General features: G+C 36.2%; 1 protein-coding gene across 3 annotated transcripts in view; it reads right to left on the minus strand.

The window, feature by feature from the left end:
* The window catches only part of Prkaa1 (protein kinase AMP-activated catalytic subunit alpha 1), a 39,762-nt gene extending 19,509 nt beyond the window's left edge, over positions 1-20,253 (minus strand). The window contains exons 1-6 of one of the 3 annotated variants that reach the window (XM_047555877.1): positions 20,043-20,253; positions 10,917-11,058; positions 9,234-9,327; positions 8,770-8,814; positions 5,734-5,878; positions 1,579-1,666 (exon numbers count right to left, since the gene is read on the minus strand). In XM_047555877.1, the coding sequence (XP_047411833.1) occupies positions 1,579-1,666; positions 5,734-5,878; positions 8,770-8,814; positions 9,234-9,327; positions 10,917-11,058; positions 20,043-20,169 (641 nt within the window). In that variant the 5' untranslated portion in view covers positions 20,170-20,253. Of the gene's footprint in view, positions 1-1,578; positions 1,667-5,733; positions 5,879-8,769; positions 8,815-9,233; positions 9,328-10,916; positions 11,059-20,042 lie in introns of those variants that run through there. The other 2 variants (XM_047555878.1, XM_047555879.1) reach the window with 2 other exon arrangements.
* Positions 20,254-23,451: the final 3,198 nt, after the last annotated feature.

Here is a 23,451-nt window from a genome sequence, read left to right on the forward strand (position 1 = left end):
TGTTTCTGTTCTTGTTTCACTGACTAGGTTTATCCATGCTCTTAACCTGTATTTCTGGCTCCTGCCTTGATGCCAATTATTCTTAAGATTGTTCTCATAAGATTGTCCCACAGTTCTTTTTTATTCTGATCACATATTCTTTCTTTCTTTTCTTTTTCTTTTTAATATCATCTGAATATTCAAGACAGGCAACCTTGCCTTCAAGATCTGAGATTCTGTCTTCTATTTGATTAATCTATTGGAGGGACTTTCAACTCAATTTCTCATTTGATATTGAGTCTTTCACTTCAAAGATTTTTGTTTGACTCTTTTTCAGAATCTATTAAAATGCTCTTGAGTATCCTGTATTTTCTCCTTTATTTCATTCCTTAGATCTTCTTTAAATTCATGAATCATTTTAACAACCAACTTTTTGAATTCTTTGTCTGATATTTTACTCATTTCAGTATCTGTGAATTCATTTGTTGGAAGATTATAAACATTTGGAGGCATCTTGTTGTGGATTCAATTTGTTAGAGGATTATAAGTATTTGGAGGCACTTGTTGGTCTGCTTCATCATGTCCTATATTTACACATCTGTTGTGATAAATTCCATTTTCTCTTTTATGTATTCTGTTTCCTTTTATAATGAGTGGTTATCTGTTTATAATAAGCCCTGGGCTGGGAATTTATCTTAGCTTCAACGTATCAAATTAGCATAATCAAAGTGCTAAATTTTGGCCAGGTGCACCTAGAATCCCAGCAGCTCAGAAGGCTGGGGCAGGAAGACCTTGAGTTCAAAGCTAGCCTCAGTAACTAAATGAGGCCCTAAGCAACTCAGCAAGACCCTATCTCTAAATAAATATAAAAAAGGGCCGGGGATGTGACTCAGTGGTTAAGCATCCCTGGGTTCAATCTTTGGTACCCAAAAAAAAAAAAAAAAAAAAAAAGTGCTAAGGTTAACAGTACCCCTTTAAGAGGAAAGTAACCACCAGTAGTAATGGTAATTTAAAAGCAAATCATATGCTTAAAAAGTTATTACTAAAGATCTCTACTACTCTATTAACCAAAGAAAGTTAAGAAGTCTGAGAATTTTATAAATACTTCAGTCCAATTTCCAAGACACAATCTCATCATGAAACCCAAAGCTACAAAATGCTATCTATTTGAAAAATTAAAGCTACACATTATACTTTTAGTTCATCATAGGTAAAGAATAAAACAGTCCTAACTAGTGGGTATTTCAATATTACCCAGGTTTTTAGGGTCTTAACCACCTAACCCTAAAACACATCAGCTTTAAAACTTCAATATTTTCCACCAGGGGAAAAAAATTAAAGTACTGTCTTCTAACTGCTTTAACACAGTGTTAATTTGCAAATCAACTTTGTACTCTATAAAGGGAGTCCTTAATCTCTTCCACTTAAGAATATAAAACAGAATACTTACAGATAAGAAAATGAGCCTTATATTTATTTCATTTCACTAGAATTAAATGATACTATATTTCTTTCCTTTCACTAGAATTACATAAGACAAAATCTAGGAGAAAAAGTTAATTATAAATGTAATAGGGGTGGGATGGTGTCAAATAGTACCTTCCTGAAATTACTTCTGGTGCAGCATAGTTGGGTGAGCCACAACTTGTTCTTAAAAATTCACCATCTGACATCATGTTTGAAAGACCTACAAGTGCACAAAAACAGCTAGTCAGGCTTTCCCAAGGACAAAAATAAAAACAAAACCCCATTAAACAAAATTGTTTTATATGATGAATCATTTTGTTCTTTGCTTCAACAAAATCATATGGTCTTTATTCCCAAATATTTTGTCATTATGCCCTTAAATGTACAATCTACTTCAACATTTAAACTTAGTGTATTGTTAGAGTTTAATGAGTATATGTTAAACTACTGGTTATGTTGCTTACTAGATTGAACTTGTCATATGTAAGCTTTATTAATATAGAAACTGCTAGGGAAAATAATGTCAAGTAGGTGAATAGAATGATTAAAATCCAAAGTTTCTATTAATCAAGTTCTGATTCATTAAAAACAAAAACATGAAACAAACAAAAAATCCAATAATTTTTAATCTGAATGTTTCCTCATACTTTTACTCCAAAAGGACATCTTTACCTTTTCAGAAATGTACTTGATATAAAGATACTTATGACAACTCAGAAATAAGGAATTTCAAAAGAAAAATAAACAAAACAAAAAAAAATGTAGCTCTGGTTTGTTGGCAGTGTTTAATAAATCATCATATAGTTATAATATATGTAAGAAAACTGAGAAAAATATCTATAAGAATTTCTTCTGATTTGAACTAAAGCCAACCACAAGAAGAAAGTTTCAAAGACTCATTTTTTTCTTGGGTTTAATAATGTTGAGGGCAATATATACAGGAAATAAAATTAAATTCACTTTTAAAAAAATGTTTCTTCTATGAAGCCAATATCACCCTGATACCTAAACCAGACAGAGACACATCGAGGAAAGAAAATTTCAGACCAATATCCTTAATGAACATCGATGCAAAAATTCTCAACAAAATTTTAGCAAATCGCATACAAATATATATTAAAAAGATAGTGCACCACAATCAAGTGGGTTTTATCCCAGGGATGCAAGGTTGGTTCAACATTCGGAAATCAATAAATGTCATTCACCATATCAACAGACTTAAAGTTAAGAATCACATGATTATTTCAATAGATGCAGAAAAAGCATTTGATAAAATACAACATCCCTTCATGCTCAAAACACTAAAAAAAATTGGGGTAATGGGAACATTCCTAAACATTATAAAGGCAATCTACGCTAAGCCCGTGGCTAATATCATTCTAAATGGTGAAAAACTGAAAGTGTTCCCCCTAAAGACTGGAACAAGGCAGGGATGCCCTCTTTCACCGCTTCTATTCAACATCGTCCTTGAGACTCTAGCCAGAGCAATCAGACAAACCAAAGAAATTAAAGGGATACGAATAGGAAAAGAAGAACTCAAACTATCCCTGTTCGCTGATGACATGATTATATATTTAGAGGAACCTGGAAATTCCACCAGAAAACTTTTAGAACTCATAAGTGAATTCAGTAAAGTAGCAGGTTACAAGATCAATGCTCATAAATCCAATGCATTTTTATACATAAGTGATGAATCTTCAGAAAGAGAAATTAGGAAAACTACCCCATTCACAATAGCATCGAAAAAAATAAAATACTTGGGAATCAATCTCACAAAAGAGGTGAAAGACCTCTACAATGAGAACTACAAAACACTAAAGAAAGAAATTCAAGAAAACCTTAGAAGATGGAAAGATCTCCCATGTTCCTGGATAGGCAGAATTAATATTGTCAAAATGGCCATACTACCAAAAGTGCTATACAGATTCAATGCAATTCCAATTAAAATCCCAATGATGTACCTTGCAGAAATAGAGCAAGCAATTATGAAATTCATCTGGAAGAATAAAAAACCTAGAATAGCTAAAGCAATCCTCAGTAGCAAGAGTGAAGCAGGGGGTATTGCAATACCAGATCTTCAACTCTACTACAAAGCAATAGTAACAAAAACAGCATGGTACTGGTACCAAAATAGACAGGTAGATCAATGGTACAGAATAGAGGACATGGACACAAACCCAAATAAATACAATTTTCTCATACTAGACAAAGGTTCCAAAAATATGCAATGGAGAAAAGATAGCCTCTTCAACAAATGGTGCTGGGAAAACTGGAAAACTATATGCAATAGAATGAAATTAAACCCCTATCTCTCACCCTACACAAAACTCAACTCAAAATGGATCAAGGACCTCGGAATCAGACCAGAGACCCTGCATCTTATAGAAGAAAAAGTAGGTCCAAATCTGCAACTTGTTGGCTTAGGATCAGACTTCCTTAACAGGACTCCCATAGCATAAGAAATAAAAGCAAGAATCAACAACTGGGATAGATTCAAACTTAAAAGCTTTCTCTCAGCAAAGGAAACTATCAGAAATGTGAAGAGAGAGCCTACAGAGTGGGAGAATATCTTTGCCAACCATACCTCAGATAGAGCGCTAATTTCCAGAATCTATAAAGAACTCAAAAAACTCTACACCAAGAATACAAATAATCCAATCAACAAATGGGCTAAGGAAATGAACAGACACTTCACAGAAGAAGATGTACAAGTAATCAACAGATATATGAAAAAATGTTCAACATCCCTAGTAATAAGGGAAATGCAAATCAAAACTACCCTAAGATTTCATCTCACCCCAATTAGAATGGCGATTATCAAGAATACAAGCAACAATAGGTGTTGGCAAGGATGTGGTGAAAAAGGAACACTCATACATTGCTGGTGGGGTTGCAAATTAGTGCAGCCACTCTGGAAAGCAGTGTGGAAATTCCTCAGAAAGCTTGGAATGGAAACACCATTTGACCCAGCTATCCCACTCCTTGGCCTATACCCAAAGGACTTAAAATCAGCATACTACAGAGATACAGCCACATCAATGTTCATTGCTGCTCAATTCACCATAGCCAGATTGTGGAACCAACCTAGATGCCCTTCAGTTGATGAATGGATAAAGAAACTGTGGCATATTTATACAATGGAATATTACTCCGCAATGAAGAATGATAAAATTATGGCATTTGTAGGTAAATGGTCGAAATTGGAGAATATCATGCTAAGTGAGATAAGCCAATCTCAAAAAACTAAAGGACGAATGATCTCGCTGATAAGCGGATGAGGACATATAATGGGGGGTGGGAGGGGCTAGCATTAGGTATAGGGTTAGGTTTAGAGTTAGGCTAAGGAGAGCGGTAAGAATGAAGGAAAGAAGGACTGTGTAGAGGGAAAAGAGGGGTGGGAGGGGTGGGGGCGAGGGGAAAAATAAAATAAACATCATTACCCTATGTAAACGTAAAAAAAATAAAATTAAAAAAAAAAAAAAAAGTTTAAACCCTAAAAAAAAAAAAAAAAAAAAAAAATGTTTCTTAAGCAGAAATTAGATTTTCTCACCCAGGATTGTGGCACATGCCTATAATCCTGGCTGCTCAGGGACGCTAAGGCAGATGGATCTCAAGTTCAAAGCAAGACTCAGTAACTAAGTGAAGTTCTAACCAATTTAGTAAGACCCTGTCTCAAAATAAGTGATTAAGTGAGTGCCCCTGGGTTCAATCCCTATACCAAAAAAAAAAAAAAAGAAAGAAAGAAAGAAAAAGAAAAAGGAAAGAAAGAAAGAAATCAGATTTTCTTATGTAGCTCACAGCCTTGTTTTCAATTTTTAATGAATTCTATCCCACTCACTTTCCTTTCTATACTTGATCAAAAGAATATGCTGGGAATAAGTGTGGTACCTTCTTTCAAATGATCTGTAATACTGCCAACTTCAACTGTTTATCTACTATCATAAAATTTAATTTTAAAGAAATAAGCTTAAGAAATAGCAATAAAGCAGAGAAATATTCAACACCAATCCTAAGAAATGCTTTATATTTTTGAAAACCCTTCATAATGAGTTGTTACTTTTGTGCTATCATATTTTTGCTTTTTATCATTGAAATCATTTAAATGTGATTCAACACATATAAAAATACATAAAAATGAAGAAAGAACACCTTGGTTTTTTTTTCTTTTTTTATGCTCATGCTTAGAGACAAAATGGGATACTCAGTCTATTACATAAAAGCTATCTGAAGAATGCTACTTATGTTGTTAAACATAATGAACACATGAAACTGTAAAAATATCCTTACCAAAATCAGCTATCTTTGCATTCATGTGTGCATCAAGCAGGACATTTTCCGGTTTCAAATCTCTATGTACCACCATATGCCTGTGACAGTAATCCACACCAGAAAGGATTTGTTGGAACAGACGTCGACTTTCTTTTTCATCCAGCTAAAAAAAAGTAGAGAAGTAAAGGTCTGTCATTAAAAAAACTAACAAAAACTCCTCCTATGTATAATTCTTCAACCTATAAACTGTCAAAATTCATGGAACCTTGCAAATGAACTTTGTCCATGAGATATTTTTGAAACAGGGAGGAGATACATGCCCAGCAAAACAAGAAATGCTAAGAGGATTTTTGGAACCCAAATCAGCAATTCAACTTTCTAATCCTATCATTTGCATATGACTACATTTAACAGCTTGTAATCTTCTATATCTCATGACCTATTTCAAATAGTTTTAATTTATAATTGAAACTAGGCATGTTTTCTCCTATAAATTAGAAATATTTAATCCTCCTTCCTTTTGAAAAGTATGTATTAAACACCTTCAATGTGCTATACGGTTTATTCACTGATGATACAGCAATGAATAAAATAAAATCCCTAATCTAGTTGTAAAACCTAAGGCAATGAAAACTAAGTATAACATCAAGGAGTGAAAGCACTCCGAAGAAAAATAAAGAATAAAAGAAGGTGATGCTGGGAATGGGGGATATGACTTTATAAAGAAGTAAAATTTAAGCATTGTTAATGAACTAGCAAGCAGCCATATTATTATATGTCCTGAAATAAAAAATGTTTTAATTTTAACAAAAGAAAAATCATAATTTGTCTCATAAACATAAAAGCATCTTTCTTAAAAATTTATGCTACAACTACCTTTGTAAAATTATTCTTAAAAAATTCTCTATTCAGGGCTGGAGCTGTGACTCAGCGGTAGAATGCCTAGCACGTGTGAGGCGCTGGGTTCCATCCTCAGCACCTCATAATAAATAAAATAAAGTTATTATGCCCATCTACAACTAAGAATATTTTTAAGACTTTCTAATCATATTTTCTTAAATTATGATGCTTTCTCAACATAAGTGATAATCATTACTTGCACATGCCTATTTCCAAGAAGTCATATTTAAGAAACAAACTATTAATCCTCTAGGCAAGGAACTCTTACATGCAATGTTAACTCATGAATTAGCATTCTAAAACCAAAATTCCACAGCTTAACTGGCATGGATACTCTGAGAGAAAATAAAAACTAGTAATTTCTTTTAAAAACAAAATTAGAACTACTACTGAAGAGCTATACAATCCTTTGGAAAAATAATACTAATATCTTAACAATTTAACACCTTTATTTCTTCAAATGAAAGTTTATGAGAAAAAGTATCTGTTCAAAATACGAAAATACTAAATATGAGAGGTAAAACAACTAGGTAGTTTACAAAAATGAAAACTACTATATTTGTAAAAACAGTGCAAAAGGATCAAAGAGATTCTATATAAAGGAAGATTAGAAAAGTGAAAGTATATTTCCAGTTAAACATCACACACTACATTATTTGCCTCCACTCCCTGAAATATCATTAAAATTACATCAGCAATAAAAAAAGGTACATAAAGATAAAAAGAACAAGAGAAGAAATGGCAGTCATCAAGAGGAGTTACCACATTGGACAATGGGTGAACAGTGATAAAGACTTAGCCAACAAGAAAAAGGTGAAACCTAAGCCCATGGGGATAGAAACCAGTAAGAAATAAAATCATCAGCACACAGAACCCTGAAGAGGCTTAGAAATTGGAAGCATCATGAACTTCTGAAGGCAGAGTGAGAGGTGGGCTGAAAACAGGACAAATGATTGAAGCAAGGAGTCTTTAAACTCCCCCCTACCAGGGAATAAGACCTAAGGTTTACTCTAGTGAAGACTGAATCAGCTTCATCCTCAAGAACACCACACAGCAATGAGGCACTTCAAGGAAAATGTGTTTTCAGTGCAAGTCAACATATTAACCAGTGAGACTTCTTTCTTTCCCACCTAGCTCTGACAGCTAAACTAATATTTTCAAGAAAATCAGAAGTTACCTTGTGCAGCAAATATTAGACCCAAGCTGTTATTACTGACATTGGTGTACCCTAACAAAATGGACAGGTTCCCACCAATTCAACCTATAGGAAGACCTGCCAATCAGTAAGACCTACTCCTATATGCTTGGTATTTAGTAGTTCATTCTTAAGTACTGAGGTAGACTCTCAGAGGCCACGAATAAATTGGTGGACAACCAAAAATCACCAGATATCTGAGGAAGGGCCATGAACAACAGACAGACAATAAAATGAACAGAAAAAAATTGATGAGCAAAAAGAACAGAAAGTACAGAAACAGTGCAAGGAACAAAAGACAACCTTTAAAAAAAAAAAAAAAAAAAAAAAAAAAAACCTCTCATTCTCAACCAGGTAAGGTTACTACATCTGTGGAGCAAAAAAATAGCAGACTTTTTAAAGAAAAGCAAATTTCAGAAAGTAAGAAACGCCTCTGATATATAAAACATGAAAGCTGAAATTTTAATATTCAAAAGATAAAATTGAAAAAAAAAATCCCACAATGAAAAACACAAAGGCCAAGAAATGAAAATGGAAGTAAAAAGATAAGAAAATAAGTTATCAATTCAACTTGTGCCTGTTTCCATTTTTCCAGGCAAAGCTTTACTGGGAGATAGACAAGGAGATAGTTAAGGGGAAAACCTGAAATATAAATGAACCATGTTAAGAAAAGTAAACTCAAAATTAACTTGGTGACTGAGTTGATTGATTAAAGTAAATATATGCTATGCAAAATGAATGAATGAATGAATGAATAATATAAATAAGTTTAAACTGGGAACATGAAAAATTGTTTTCTCAGTGCTAGGCACAGCTCTTTCAGAAATGGGATTTTGTGTACCGGATAACCTGAGTGTGAGAAAAAACATGGACAGTGAGCAACGTTCAGTTTTTGTATCTGTACTTATGGTACTGTTCACGTTCCTTCCAGCTCTAAATTCTTTAAGTCTAATTCCTACCTCCTTCATGGAGCCTGTTCTTACTACTCCAGGTACATCAGATTTCTGAAACCAAAAAATGAATGCAATTTAATGTGGCTAGGGTTGACTAGCAAGTCTAGATTTTTAATTATTTAATAATATATTTTTAGGATTAATTATATCCTTTAAGATACATATTTGAAGTATTTATATATCCCAAAAGCATAAGTTCAAGGATTATGATTTCTGGGGTCTCAATCCAACTCTGTCATTAATAAAGTATGTGACCTTGAGCAAATGTATAAACTATGAAGCTCAATATCCACATCTGTATAAGTAGGCTAAAGAGGTTGTCTTTCTATCATCTATGATTCTGAACAAATACATAACTAATGGAACTGGTTATTAACTAGATCTCTTAAAACTGTTTTCTGACATTTTGGTGCCAGTAAGGGATAAGGGGAGTTATAAAACATATACAGGATTAAATCAGAACTGCTTACCCTTCCATTTTTACAGATATAATCAAATAGCTCTCCTCCTGAGACATATTCCATCACCATGAAAATATCAGATGGTGTACTGATGACCTGGTACCTGGTGAGAGAAAACATTATCTACTAATATTAAAACATGTATATTCATTCATTCAATAAATATTTACTATACCTACAATACACCAGGTACTGTGCTAGGAGCTGGGAACAAAACAAATTCTCTGCTCTGTGGTGTTCATAGTCCAGAAGAAAGGAAGCAAATACTAAATAAATAAGCAGTATCTCAGGTGGCACAACATGCTATGAAGAGAAATAAAGCAAAATCTACCCAGAATGCTCAAGGAAGGCTTCTAATAAAGTAGTATTTGAGTAGAGCCTAAAGGAAGTAAAGGAGCAAACTATGCCATTATCTGGGAGGAAGGGAACCAGGCAGAGGGAACAGCAAGTACAAAGGTTCCTGTTAGCCTGCTTGGCATGTTCAAGGAATGGTAAGAAGGCAAGGGTAGAGTAAGCTTGGAGAGAAATAGGATATGAATCAAAAGAGTAACTAGAGGTCAAAGGACACAGAACTTTATAAGCCATGAAGAGGCTTTGACTTTCACTTGAAGGAGGATGAAAAGGTACTGAAGATTTTTAAGTAATCTTGTGATCTGGCATATTAGGATAAGTGGCAGAAGGGAATTGAGTGTGGAAGCAGAAGGCTACTACAGTAGTCCACGAAACAGATGAGAGTGGTTCAGATCAGTTTGATGGTGATAAAGACCTGAGAGATAGTTGGAACAGAGAGAGATTTTGAGGGAAGAGATGAAATGGATGGTAGGAACAGAGAGAAATAGGGAAGTTAAAGATGGTTCCTGAGTTTCTGTGTTGCAACTATTAACTGCAACGGCAAAAACTGTGGGAAGAGCAGGTTTAGGAGGGTAAGAAAGAGTTCAGATTTGGCCATGCAGAGTTGGAAAGGCCTTGTGGACATCTAAACAGAGATGTAAACAGTGTACATAGGAGTCCGGAGTTTGCAGAAGAGGTTTCAAAGAAGGAAATGTACATTTAGGGTCACCAGCAGTGGGTGTTATTTAAAATCACTTAAACAAATGAAAAAAGGAGTGACTGAAACAAATTTCAGTTTTAGTAATTTCAATAAAAAAAATCTAAACAGATTTAAATTATAGCCTGCATAATAAAGCAGGAGCTGAGTAATAAATAGGTTATATGCAAGTCCTACAACTATAGAACGGTAAGATTACTGCCCTTTGAAATATTAGATTCCTGAAATTTTGTTATTTGTGTGATCAAATATAAGCACTATGGGGAGAAAAACCTTCCTAGTGCATTGTCTCTAGTAAGGCTAATTGACAGTATATGGAAATCTGGAGGTTGAGATTTTTACCATCAAATTAATTGTTGGTTCTACAGCAATAGAAGTACTAAACATTATCTATCAGAAGGGCATCTGTTCAGAACATAGGAAAGAATGAGAATGATAACAGTAACTTGTACAAGGTTAAAACATGAAGACAGACATAAATGACAATGAATGAGGTTAGATAAATACATGAACAAGAAGAAATTTTTCAAAACCTTCAGGAGACAGAAGGAAATGGTAGTCATCTTTCTCACTTGATAGATTAAGTAGGTTAAAAAAAGTGATGAAAAGATGAATGGACTACATTTAATATACATAGAGCTTACAGCTTAATTATATGAGGATGCCTGAAAAGTTTGAGGTTTTGAATTTCTCTGCGGATCTTCCCCACCACATCCAGGCTTCGAATCTTCTGTCGATTGAGTATCTTCACAGCAACTTTATGCCCGGTCAATTCATGTTTACCAACTGTAAGAGAAATAATTTAAATAAATTAGTGCCAGTCTTGATTAAGAATATATTTAGGTAGAGTCTAAGAATAGTAATCTTAGCATTCTCAGAAAATACTTAAGCAGATTTAATTTTTTTCTCTTCTTATTATTCTCTTAAAGGTTTAGAAGTTTAAGAGTAATTCAGTGGAAAAACATATAAGTAGTAGTTTCTCTGATAAAATAAAGCTGGAAAACAAAAAAGAGAGGAAAAGATTTCCTTTTGGCTGTATGCCTTGTGTCCTTTTAAATTTTTTTCATTTTTTTAAACTATCATACATATTAATTTGAACCTTTTATCTTTTGGTATATAGTTCTGTGGATTTTAACACATGTAAAAACTGGTAAAACGAACATACTAATCATATGATACAGAACAGTTCCAATATCACCCTTTAAAAACTCCCTTGTGGCACAGACACATTTCCCGTATCATCAGTAGATTCTTGTAATTTCCATTTTTTTCATGGACATGTGGTTTTCATTTTCAAATATGAAATTTTTTTGAAAAGTGATTTTATCTTTAAATTTTGATGCTATGCCTACCCTGACAATCAATGGTGATAAGATTGTTATAGACAGGATTTTTATAGAAGCAAAGTCTCCCAAAATTTAATCTCTATCCTTTCTCAAGAACCTATTAAAGAGTGTACAGTCCATCAAAATCAGTAAGGAAATCACAAAAGATGACATGGAGTCCAGTAAAGAAGTGATATAATATGGGAGAAAAATTAAGAGAATTTCTGAAATGATGACGAAGGTAAGTTACAGATAACAGATGTGTAAAAGTCTAAAAGGCAACAGATTCAGACAGGAAAACGAGACCCAAGAAAATTGTTAGGGACAGAAGGGTACAAAGTACGGAAGCACTGTAATGAAATTTTATTAAAGTACTCAAAGATATGAGAAATTCAGCACTAGGTCAAAGAAAATTTTAAAAATGGGAGGTGAGTGAGGCAATTTATTAATGCAAGGAAAAAATTAAGAGTTAATAAGAAACAAAATATAATCTGTTGGCTTACTAAATACTATTGGCTTATAAATAGTATTTATCATAATTATGAAAACAATAAATAAGAATTAAGTATTATATAATTATATTAGGAAAATGGGGCATAGAGGTAAAGGTAGAAGGAAAAAAATCTATGATAGTGGTTGAAAAGAATTGTAGAAATCAGGCACATGTGGGCTGGGGTTGTAGCTCAGTGGTATAGCACTTACCTAGCACGTGTGAGGCACTGGGTTTGATCTTTAGTACCACATCAATAAATAAATAAGATAAAAATATTTTTAAAAAAATCAAGCACATTCTAATTTCTAATAAGTACTTTCTTTCTAAGAACTAGTTTATTGATACCTAAGGAGGTAATGATCTCATCTGTCCTAAACACTCTCCAAAGTTTCAAACTCTCACTTAATAGAACTCATTAGCTATACAGCTAAAACAGGACTGGAAAACAGCAACAAAACTGGATAATACTAGCCAAGTCAGACCTGGAAAGAATACTAAAAACCGAACCCATTTGATCCTGAACTCAATTTCATCACAAACCAACCAGTTTCCTATTAGATCCTATTCAACTGAACATCAGTCTCAATTAATATTAAGAATAATTGGGAATTATCCAAAACTGTGGACATATATTCTGTCATTAACTAAGGAACTGGAATAGAAGATTCAAAGCATTCTTGCAAATTCATTCATTTGCATTATGTATTAATAAGGTCTATACCATAACTAGTTAATATTTATGGCATACCAATTTTGTACCCAAACATACTCTAACCCTCACCAATCCTGAAGATTGGTATTTATTAACATTTTACATGAAACTGAGGCACAAAAAAGATTAAAATAACTTGCTCCAAGTTACATAGCAAGTGAGTGGTGAAGCCAAAATTTCAACCTAGATCTGATGCACACTTTTTCCACAAATGGTAAGTGAAATGTGATACAAATTTTTTAAAAAGATAACCCTCAAGAAGACATTACATGATGTAATAATACAAATATATACATCCTTTTAATAAAACAAAAGCTGAACATATCAAAGGAATCCTTCATTTTATACTCTTGTATCTTTGTAAACAATAGATTGAATTTTCCCTTATTAAAATAAGAACAATTGTAAAATTTCATTCTTTTATTTGACCTTTTTCTTATATCAAACTATGAATACAGCCTACTGAAAACAAGCCTCATATCAATTTCTTAAGATAGCAACAAAGACATTTTAATACATTCTCTCAAAGCAATTTAAAAGTTACCTAAAAACTAAAGTATTATAAAAGAGAAACAAAGTATTATAAAAGAGAAACAAAGAGCATAAAACTGAAAGCATATAAAAATATAATAGTAAGTACAGTGATTTGAAGAGTGTCCCTCATAAATTCACATCAACCTGGAAACTCAGGATGTTATCTTACTTGGAAATAGGTCTTTACAGATATAATTACTTAAGGATCTCAAAATGAAATCATTCTGGATTTAGGATGAGCCCTATTATCTAATGACTGGTGTCCCTATAAGAAAGAACACAAATGAACACACAGAAGGTGATCATGTGACCACAGAAGTAGAGACTGGAGTTATGCTACCCAGAGTCAAGGAACAGCAGGAGCCACCAGAAGCTGGAAGAGGCAAGGAGCAGAAGCTGCATTAGTGTCTTGCCTTCAGAGGAAACATGTTCCCTAAGCCCTTGATTTCAGACTTCTAACCTCTAGATTGCAAGAGAATAATCTTCTGTTGTTTTAAACCATCCAGTGCACTTCGTTACTGCAGCCCTAACAAACTGATTTAACCAAGTTTATCAGTTTAAAAGTGTATTTTCTAATATTCATCATTAAAATTAACAAATTAACAAAAGTTATCTTTTCTGAAAACTGGCTTTCCAAACTGTACTAGACAAACCCAAGACTTCCTAAATGGAACATACTACATGATGACAAGGACAAATAAGTGTTCAGCTTGTATGGTCATGATCACCAACCTTGCACCTTTACACAATGCCATCCTGGGAGTCACTGAGCCAGAGGACTTCTTGCTCTTAGTCTATTGCATTCCAGCTCCAATGGTTTACTGCATTTTTTTTAATTTTATTTTTTCTTCTTAGTACTGGGGATTGAACCCACGGGTGCTTTACCACTGAGCTCTATCCCCAGCCCTTTTTATCTTTTACTTTGAGATATGACCCCACTAATTAAGAGAATTTCTGAAATGATGATGAAGGTAAGTTACAGATAACAGATGTGTAAAAGTCTAAAAGGCAACAGATTCAGACAGGAAAACAAGAGACCCAAGAAAATTGTTAGGGACAGAAGGGTTCAAAGTACAGAAGCACTGTAATGAAATTTTATTAAAGTACTCAAAGATATGAGAAATTCAGCACTAGGTCAAAGAAAATTTTAAAAATGGGAGGTGAGTGAGGCAATTTATTAATGCAAGGAAAAAATTAAGAGTTAATAAGAAACAAAATATAATCTGTTGGCTTACTAAATACTATTGGCTTAGCAAATAATATTTATCATAATTATGATCCTGAGAGCATCGGTGGGGACATTCTTGCAACTTGTGAGACTGAAGCAAGAGGATTGCAAGTTTGAGGCTAGCCTTCGCAATTAAGAAAGAACATATTTTAGAGTCGTCAGTGCTGCGACATTATTTCAGAACTTGAGAGAGAAAAACTTGTATCAAATTAAGATTGGACTCTTTCATCCATCTTTTCATACTGCCAGAATAGTGTTCAAGTATCATCCAGGTACTCAGAGGTTGAGGTGGGAGAATTGTAAACTGGAGGCCAACCTGGGAAACTTAACAAGACACTGTCTCAAAATAAAAAGGACAAATGCAGGTCAGTGGTATTGACTAGCATAGTAAAGAGTCTGGGTTCAATCCACAGTACCATTTAAAGAGAGAGAGAGGATTCTGTAATTTGTCAAAGCAATGTTATTGTGATCAAGTTGGGACAGGTCTTTTGATTCCAACTATTCTGGCCTATCCACCCTATCCCACCAGCACTGTGCAGTGACAAGGGAAAAAGTCTTGGTCCAATATCAGAATTAAACTGTTCTCAAAACTGGGCTAGAGTCTCCATTGAGTAAACTCAACTGTAGGCAAATTAACTATATATAGTTCCACAGTTAGTCAATGCAATCAATGAATATAGTAAATTTATTTTATCAGGAATATGTATTTCTAAGGGATTTCCCATTTTTTCAAAGCACAAAACTTGACTCTTCTGTCACTATTTTACCACAGTATTAGACAAGTACTTTATCCATGGAAGACTTGCTCATCACCCAAAGCAAAGGTTAACAGCATTCACCATGTCTGTCTCACAAGAACAGCACATTAATCAACTAAATCTTGGCTAATAATCATGTTATTACTCTCTGAAGGGAACTTTATCTAACAATATAGAAGGCTGTAACAAATGTTCTTCTAATCAGATAAGTAATTGTGAAGTGAAACAAGATCACTACTTAGAGAGGATTTTAACAGGCCAGAGATGTCACAATGATAGGAATATATACTGAAGATATTCTAGCCACCTAACCATTTTGTCCCCATTCTAAAATTAAAAGGATAAAAATTTTACTCTTAAAAGAGTTAGGGAAATAACAATACTGGAGAGGGGTGAGTTTTAAAAGCTATAGATGGAAATTTGAGAAAGCTACCTTTATAAAATAGAACATTTCAGGCATATGAAAAGGCATGCCAAGTATTAGGTACTACCACCAGTTTAAGCAACAAAAAACTGCAGATACAAGTGAAGCACTATACGGTTCCTCCCAGATTCCATTCTCCTTCATGTCTCTCCAAAGGTAACCGCTACTCTGGATTTGGTGTTTGCTTCCCATAGATGTATATATTTTTGTTACATATGTATGAAGCTGTAAAAAAAATACAGTAACATTGTTTTTCATATTTATTTTAGAATTTTAATTTTATATATTTTGAAAACATGACCTATACATAAAATATAGTATCATCGGCTATCTAGTTTCCATTCCCTGAGCAACTACTGTATTACAGAAATATATTTTTAAAGACACATACTATATATATAAAAGTAGTCACACATACATATTTGCCCTGCCTGCCTTTTGTACATAAATGATTGGCAAACTACATACAAAAAAGTTTTACTTTTCCTCATGAAAATACACTTGAGAAATTATTTTCTAAATTATATAAAATTCCTATTTTTCCCCCTTAACGTTTATTTGTAAACATTTCACTGCATGGATAAACTATAATTTAAGTATTGTCCTATTAGAAAGGTTATTTCCAAACTTTTATATTAGAAATATGGTAATGAATAATCATTATTCCAAACACACGAGTACATCTATAAACCAAATTCCTAGCAGTTGAAGTGCGAGGTTAATTTTAGTAAATGCTGTCACACTTTATAGAGGTGGTACCAATTTAAACTTTCACTAGCACTGGATAAGTGTTTTGCATATTTTTAAAATATATATAAACCACATTAGACTACATGTTCTTCTACAACCTGCTTTTGAGATTCACTCAGGTCTGATAAACACATTGTGTGTGTGTGCATATACTATATATATGTAATTCATATGTATATTTTTTTACCTAAGGGATTTTTAAATTTTCCTGAGATTCATTCATAAAGAAAAGTCACCTATTTACCTGAAATTGCAGTTTTATGTAGAAATACTCACCAATTTAATAAATAGGTTATATGTATAAACAACTCATTTGCCAATGACACACCCAACCTACTAAAGAGACCATCTTCTCTAGAAAAACTTACCAAAACTTCCATATTAATTTAATATAATAGTATCGTGACTCTTTATTCCACTTTTTTCTAATTATTCCACTGAGGGAGGTAGGAACCAGAATCCACAAAGAAGTAGACACTAAAATTTTTACAACCAGAAGGTGGCAGGGGAAGAGCTGGGCTTAGTGGTACACACCTATAATCCCAGCAACTCGTGAGGCTGAGATAGGAGGATGGCCAAGTTCGAGGTCAGCTTCAGCAACTTAGCAAGGCTCTCAGGAACCTAGCAAGGCTCTAAGCAACTTAGTGAGACCCTATCTCAAAATAAAAAATAAAAAGTGGGTGTGGCTCAGTGGTTAACCACTGCTAGGTTCAATGCCTGGTACCAAAATTAAATAAATAAAAGACACCTTGAAAATGATGATAATTCAAGGATAATCCTAAACTAACCTTAGTTTTCTATTCAACCTTTACCCTCAAAATGTTACCATTAAGTAGCTGAACTTTTTTTTAGCCTATAACAGGAAATAAAACAATCACTATGAATTTACAGCCCTGTTCCTCTAAAAATTAAATTTGTTGTAACCATAGAACATCATAGTGGTATTTTTTCTGTATATCATCATATATTCTGTTGATTCTTTTTCTTTTAAGTTTACCAATGTGTACAACTAATTTTAAAAGCTTACCCTACTTAAATTATCTCAATTGGAATATATGGCTAATCCCATTATTATAAGAATTCTCGCCACATTAAGACAGGTATTAGTTACCAATGTTTCTACTATAATGGCTATGTTTTTCCTGCTCCTTGAGCATCCATGTCCTCCCTTCTCTAACCTTAATAACACCTATTTCTTGCTGGGCATAGTAACTCAGGCCTGTAATCCCAGCAGCCAGCCTCAGGAAAAGATAGGTGCTAAGCAACTCAGTAAGACCCTGTCTCTAAGTAAAATACAAAATAGGGCTGGGGATGTGGCTCAGAGGTCAAGTGCTTATAAATTCAATCCCTGGTATACCCCCCCAAAAGAATAATAATAGTCATACCCATTTCTTTGTAGGTGTCTACCCTGTCCCCCAAAACTATTCAAGTACTTTGAGAAAAAGACAACCCTCCACACACACACACACACATCCAAGGGTGAGCCATATTCCTCCAATGTAATGCTAGTCCCTTTCTAGAGCTTAAGCCAATAGGCACATGGCATCCCTGGCTAGGATGAACTCATCCCTGGATAAGCCAATCACAAGAGGTAGGTTAGGCTTCCTTGCTATGAAGAAAGAACCAGAGAACTGGATTTTCTGTTAGTGGCAGCAGAAAGCATCCCAACTATTTAACAACATAAAAAAGAACTGGTTGAAGATTCTAATACCAACTAATGTTTATGAACAAATTTAATCACGACCATGAAGTATATGATTTATTGAGGAATATTGACTTCAATATTTGAGAAGGTTGTTGGCTTTGACAGAGTATAGTATTTCAGGAGGGGAATGTGTGGGTGGAGAAATGAAGGTTAAGGAAGAGCAGATTCACTGGAGAAATTAATGTCACAGCCACATCATAGATCACATTCAGAAATGAAAAATGTCTTCCTTTCCTATAAGCTCTGCCAAATATGAAAACAGACCTGACTGCACTCAGGTCTATTATTAGGGGAATGGTGAACACTATAATCCAAGCAGAACTCTGGAAAAGGATGAGGGCATCAAGTTTGTCTTCTCACTATTTCAGGAACATTGAGTGTGTCTTAGTTGCAACGTTCTGCAGTTTACAACTGCTAACCAAATTTTTTTAAAAAATACCATAATCTAAACTAAATTTAAAACTTCAAGGGCACAGAAACATCTTACTGGCCTAATACAGACCAACCCTAATAACTGTATTTACCCTATTCTGGCATTTTCTTCTTACTTCCTTACATTGTTGGCCTTGCTGATTTTCAGAAGATTTAGGCAATTGCTTCCCTGTGAACTATACAGCAATTTTCCAGTTCTATGACTCAGAAAGGGCAAGAGATGGAAAAGTTTTCCTCTTCCATTCCTAGATAAAATCAGAAAATGCTTATTTAGCTCTGGGACAGCAACGTTCAGTTCACTGTAAATTTTTTCTCAAAGACAGTTTTTCCTTCGGAGTCAAATATTTACTAAGAGCTCAGTATATGCAAACCACAGCCTATTATTTCCCCAAAGACAATGTGTGAATTATTTTCATCAGTTCCAAACCTCCTTATTCTCAAACCCTAATAACAAAGTCTAATATTCTAAAGAAAAAATATGTATGGATTAAAAAGTTTGCAATTAAACTCTGTGCCACAAATGGTGGACTAGAGAATAACCTTGTTATTTCCAGGACATTTGTGCTGTTACACAAGGATCTGATCAACAACAAAATTCAAATGATGTGTACGAAAACTGCTTATTAAAATATGAATATCCTTTGAGAATAAATGGAAACAAACTGTACTAAGAGACTAATAAATACTATCTGGAGGCAACAACTGCCCTACCTTGCAGGTTTGGCATACTAACTGCAAAACTCCTCATGGCTGAAAAACTGTGGGCACCGGAGTCTGCATTCGGAATGTAAACCATGTGTCGCAAACACAGGACCAGTTTATATCCATTAACTCGCTCTGAAGACAATCAAGGGTCCTTTCCGACAAAATGTTTTTTAATTCTTTTAACATATGTAATTCTGTAGGCGACCCACAAAGCAACCTTACTTTGGGGAGAACATTTCATACTCAGTTAACGGCAGGGGCAGGTAAGTCGTCAGGCTCCTACAAGCAACGGAAATACAGACGACCCGGAGGGCGGCCGAGGAAGCGATGGGCTGGCCCTGAGCCAGGGGAGCACCAGCCGGGCGAAGAGAAGGCGCCTCACAGGGGCTGCGGGCCGAGACCCCGGCGCCCGCACCGCCGTCCGGGGCGCGCCTGGGAAAGTTCACACCTGGAGGCATCCCCGCCGCCGGCACCCACCAGCCCCTGCCGCCGCCGCTCCGTCGCCATGGCGACCGACCCCCACCCGCCCGCACCGGGCCCCGGGGCCGCGCCGCAGTCCCGCGGGCTGCGCCCCGGTAGGAGCCGGGACAGGGGCTGCCAGCTCCGGGGCGAGCCACGCAGAGCGCGGGGGAGGATGAAGAGGTGCGAGAAGAGGACGCGGCCTGGCTCCCGGCGGGACCGCGCCGTGCCCCAGCGATCCTCACCCTTCACTTTGCCGAAGGTGCCGACGCCCAGCGTATCCCCCAGGATGTAGTGGCCGATCTTCACCCGCCCGTCGTGTTTCTGCTTCTCGGCTGTCGCCATCTTTCTCCAGGAACTGAGTCTGCGCATGGCGCCGCGGGAGGGGGCGGAGGGGGCGGGCAGGGCCGCGCCGGGGGCGGGCGGGAGGGGGTGGGGACCGGGAGGCCGCCGGGGAGCGGGGCCGCCGCCCTGCGCCGCCCGCCCAGTGCCCGCCGCCGCCGCCGTCGGCGCAGACGCTCCCCCTGGCGGGGCGGGCGGCGGGCGAGGCGGCGGCGCTCCCCACCTCGCCCGCGTCCCCTGGGCGGGAGCACGCTCCCACCGCGCGCGGGGGCGCCTGGACCGTGAGCGGGTGGCACCGCTCGGCCCGCCCTCCCTGGCGGGGCCTGCTCGCGGGGGCTCCCTGACTCCTGCGCCGGGGTCGGGGTACCTCTCCCTGCGATTTCGAAGGGAAGATGAGCACCGGGTGGACGGCTTGGGGATGCGCACACGCTGCTGTCACCAGTGAGCCCGAACTGAGACACGGCGGGGACACCGCCCTGCCACTGCTTCCTAACCTTGGTTCATCATCTTTTCTTCGGTGGAATCCAGACGCGACAGGAATTTTCTCTGTGTCTTTGATAATCTCTCCCCCGCCCCCGTTTTTACTGTTGAGCCAGTAAGTTTCTGTTGGGCACCGCCTGAGTTCAAGAAGCCTTGTTGGTCTTTTCTCCTGGATGCTGTCCTGAAACCTCGGAATTCTCTGTCGCAAGGCGCAGGCTGGGATGTGCGTGAATGTGTTTGCTGGAAGGGGGATGTTATCCAGGACTTATAATGTACAGGAATTAATAATGTTAGAGATTAATAAAATGTACTTTCACTACACTGAAAGGGCTTATAGTTACATCACCGGATTGACAAATATTTATTGTACTTGTCGTGAGTCAGACTTAGTTTACTGCCTGTATAAATGGAACCATAACATTACAGGGAAAGTAAAGTGTGCTTATTTAGTAGTTTTCGAGTGAGTTTGTTATTCAGTTCTACTCATCTAACAATAGGCAAAATCAAGTGTGTCATCAAAAAAAGTTTATATGCTCTCAATTTTTCAGGGGTTGTGGGCAAACCACGAGTTAATATGAAAAAGTAAAAGACCAAAAATATTATTTTTATTCCCAGTGAAAACTATCCAGGGCTAGGGAGATAGCTTAGTTGGTAAAGTGCTTGCCTTACAAGCACAACAGGGCTCTAGGTTCGATCCCCAGCACCGCAAAAAAAAAAAAAAAAAAAAAAAAAAAAAAAAAAAAAAAAGAAAGAAAGAAAACTATCCAGTTCCTGTGTTTTTGCCCTCTTTGTTTATGAAACTAAAATAACACATTAAACACTGTTTGGTTCCAAGGAAAGTGTTGCAGGGGAAACAAAAGTCCTTGTCTTTGAGCTTAGAATTGCACCACATAAGCAGAGAATAGCATCAACTAGCCTTGAATAATCAAGTTCCTACGGTATTATGGACTGCATTTACTTTGGAGGGTAAAAAGTTAAGAAATCTTTGATTATGATACATTGAATGGCCGTCGAGGGAAGTTACTGGCTTCTTCATCTTTACCTATTTGCTTTATGACTTTCTGTAGCTGAGGCTTCTCCTTCCATCCTAGGGATTGAACCCAGAGAATCTTTACTGAGCTACATCTCCAGCCCTTTTTACTGTGTTTTGAGGCAGGGTCTCAATAAGTTTCTGAGGCTGGCCTCAAACTTGCTAATCCTCCTGCCTCAGCCTCCTGAGTTGCTAGGAGTACAAGCATGCATGTCACCACGCCCATCTCTTTTTGGATCACTATAAACAGAAATAGTTCTTTGGATTCTATTTTGGAAGCTAAGAAACTTTAATTTCATCTTCTCCCCTCAGAAATAGCTTCTTAAATTATGGAAAACTTGCATCATATTAGAATTTAGCCCAGGAAGTTTCTGCTCTTTCTTTTAACCTGAAAAATAATTTTTAAATGACCACAAAATGTCTCAGTTCTGTACTAATTAAAGGGGCAAAGAGTCTTGCAAAGGGGCAAACTGAAACTGAACTTGGCATATCCATTCGCCAATCTCTTCATGAAACTATGAAGACTTGAGAAAGTAACATACACTTTTTTTTCTTGCAGAAGCATCTGTTTGTTGCTGTTTTGTGTTATTATCAAATATAATTCTGTCTCACAAATAGAATTAAAGATATTGTTGGGGAAATAAAAAGCATAGAATAACAGATCAAAATGTTGCATAGGAACTTAGAGGTCATCTTGTCTGGTTTTCCACAGTCTCAATTCAAGCAACTTTAACTACGTGGTGTTTTGAGGATTTTTTTTTTTTTTTAATGTTGAGTAAAACCAATTAACAGGTTGCAAGAAGTAAATACAAAATAGTTTCTTCTAATCCCTTGCTTTTTCTTTCCTTCATTCCTATTTAAAAATTTTTATCACATTTTTTCACTCTCTCTTCCTTTCATTCTCCCATAGATCCATCCCCAAAACTTCACTTTCTTCAGGTGTTTGTTAACTATCAGACACTATGAAATTTTAAATTTTTCATTTTTTAAAAAACAAAAAAAGGAAAGAAAGACTTGGTTACTACCTTGAAGAAAGGTCGACAGTGATCATTCTGTATATTCCCTTGACATGGATCATATTTTTCACATGGCTCAACCTTTCTCCAGGGTGGAGCCGAAGATACATTAGATGGTGGCTTACACCCAGTTTTCTGACCTATCAGTTATAACTCTACCTCTATCTCAGCAAAGTATATTGGAATATAAGCACATAGGAGTGACATTATAGAAGTAACCTGAATCCACTCTATTTTAAAAGGGGAAAAGTGAAACTGTTGCAAAACTAAGTTACTTCAGCTTTTTATTAGTACAAGTTCAGCACTGATGAAGACATACCAGGATGACCCAACACTGTGGTGGAGATGTCCAGTTTCATGGAGGAGTTGGGTAGTTGACAGCTGCTTCCTTTCTAGCTCTTCAGTGCTTCTAAGTGAGCTGTGCCTCTTCTTAGACTTCTTCTTAAGTGGTACTAGACTTTACAGCATCAGTAGATTTTATACTTTCTCAATGCCCATCTGTAAATACAGTGGCCAGAACTAAAAATTCTATGTACTACACTGCTATTAATGAAGCCTAATGTTTCCTTAGCTTAACTGAAGTCACAGTGTAGCTAAGATTCTACATTTCCAAACAAAAAACTATATATTGGACAGTTTGCTGGACAAAGGACTTAAAAAAATAAAGGAACACAGTTTCTGCCATCTAGTGGCAAATAAAGCAATGTGATAGGTACTATAATGAAAATATGTTTATGATTCTAAAGGGCCTCGTGAGGGGAGGGTGTAACCTTTATGTACAGAGGT

The sequence above is a fragment of the Sciurus carolinensis genome, chromosome 6 (genome assembly GCF_902686445.1).
Source record: "Sciurus carolinensis chromosome 6, mSciCar1.2, whole genome shotgun sequence".
Lineage (NCBI taxonomy): Eukaryota > Metazoa > Chordata > Mammalia > Rodentia > Sciuridae > Sciurus > Sciurus carolinensis.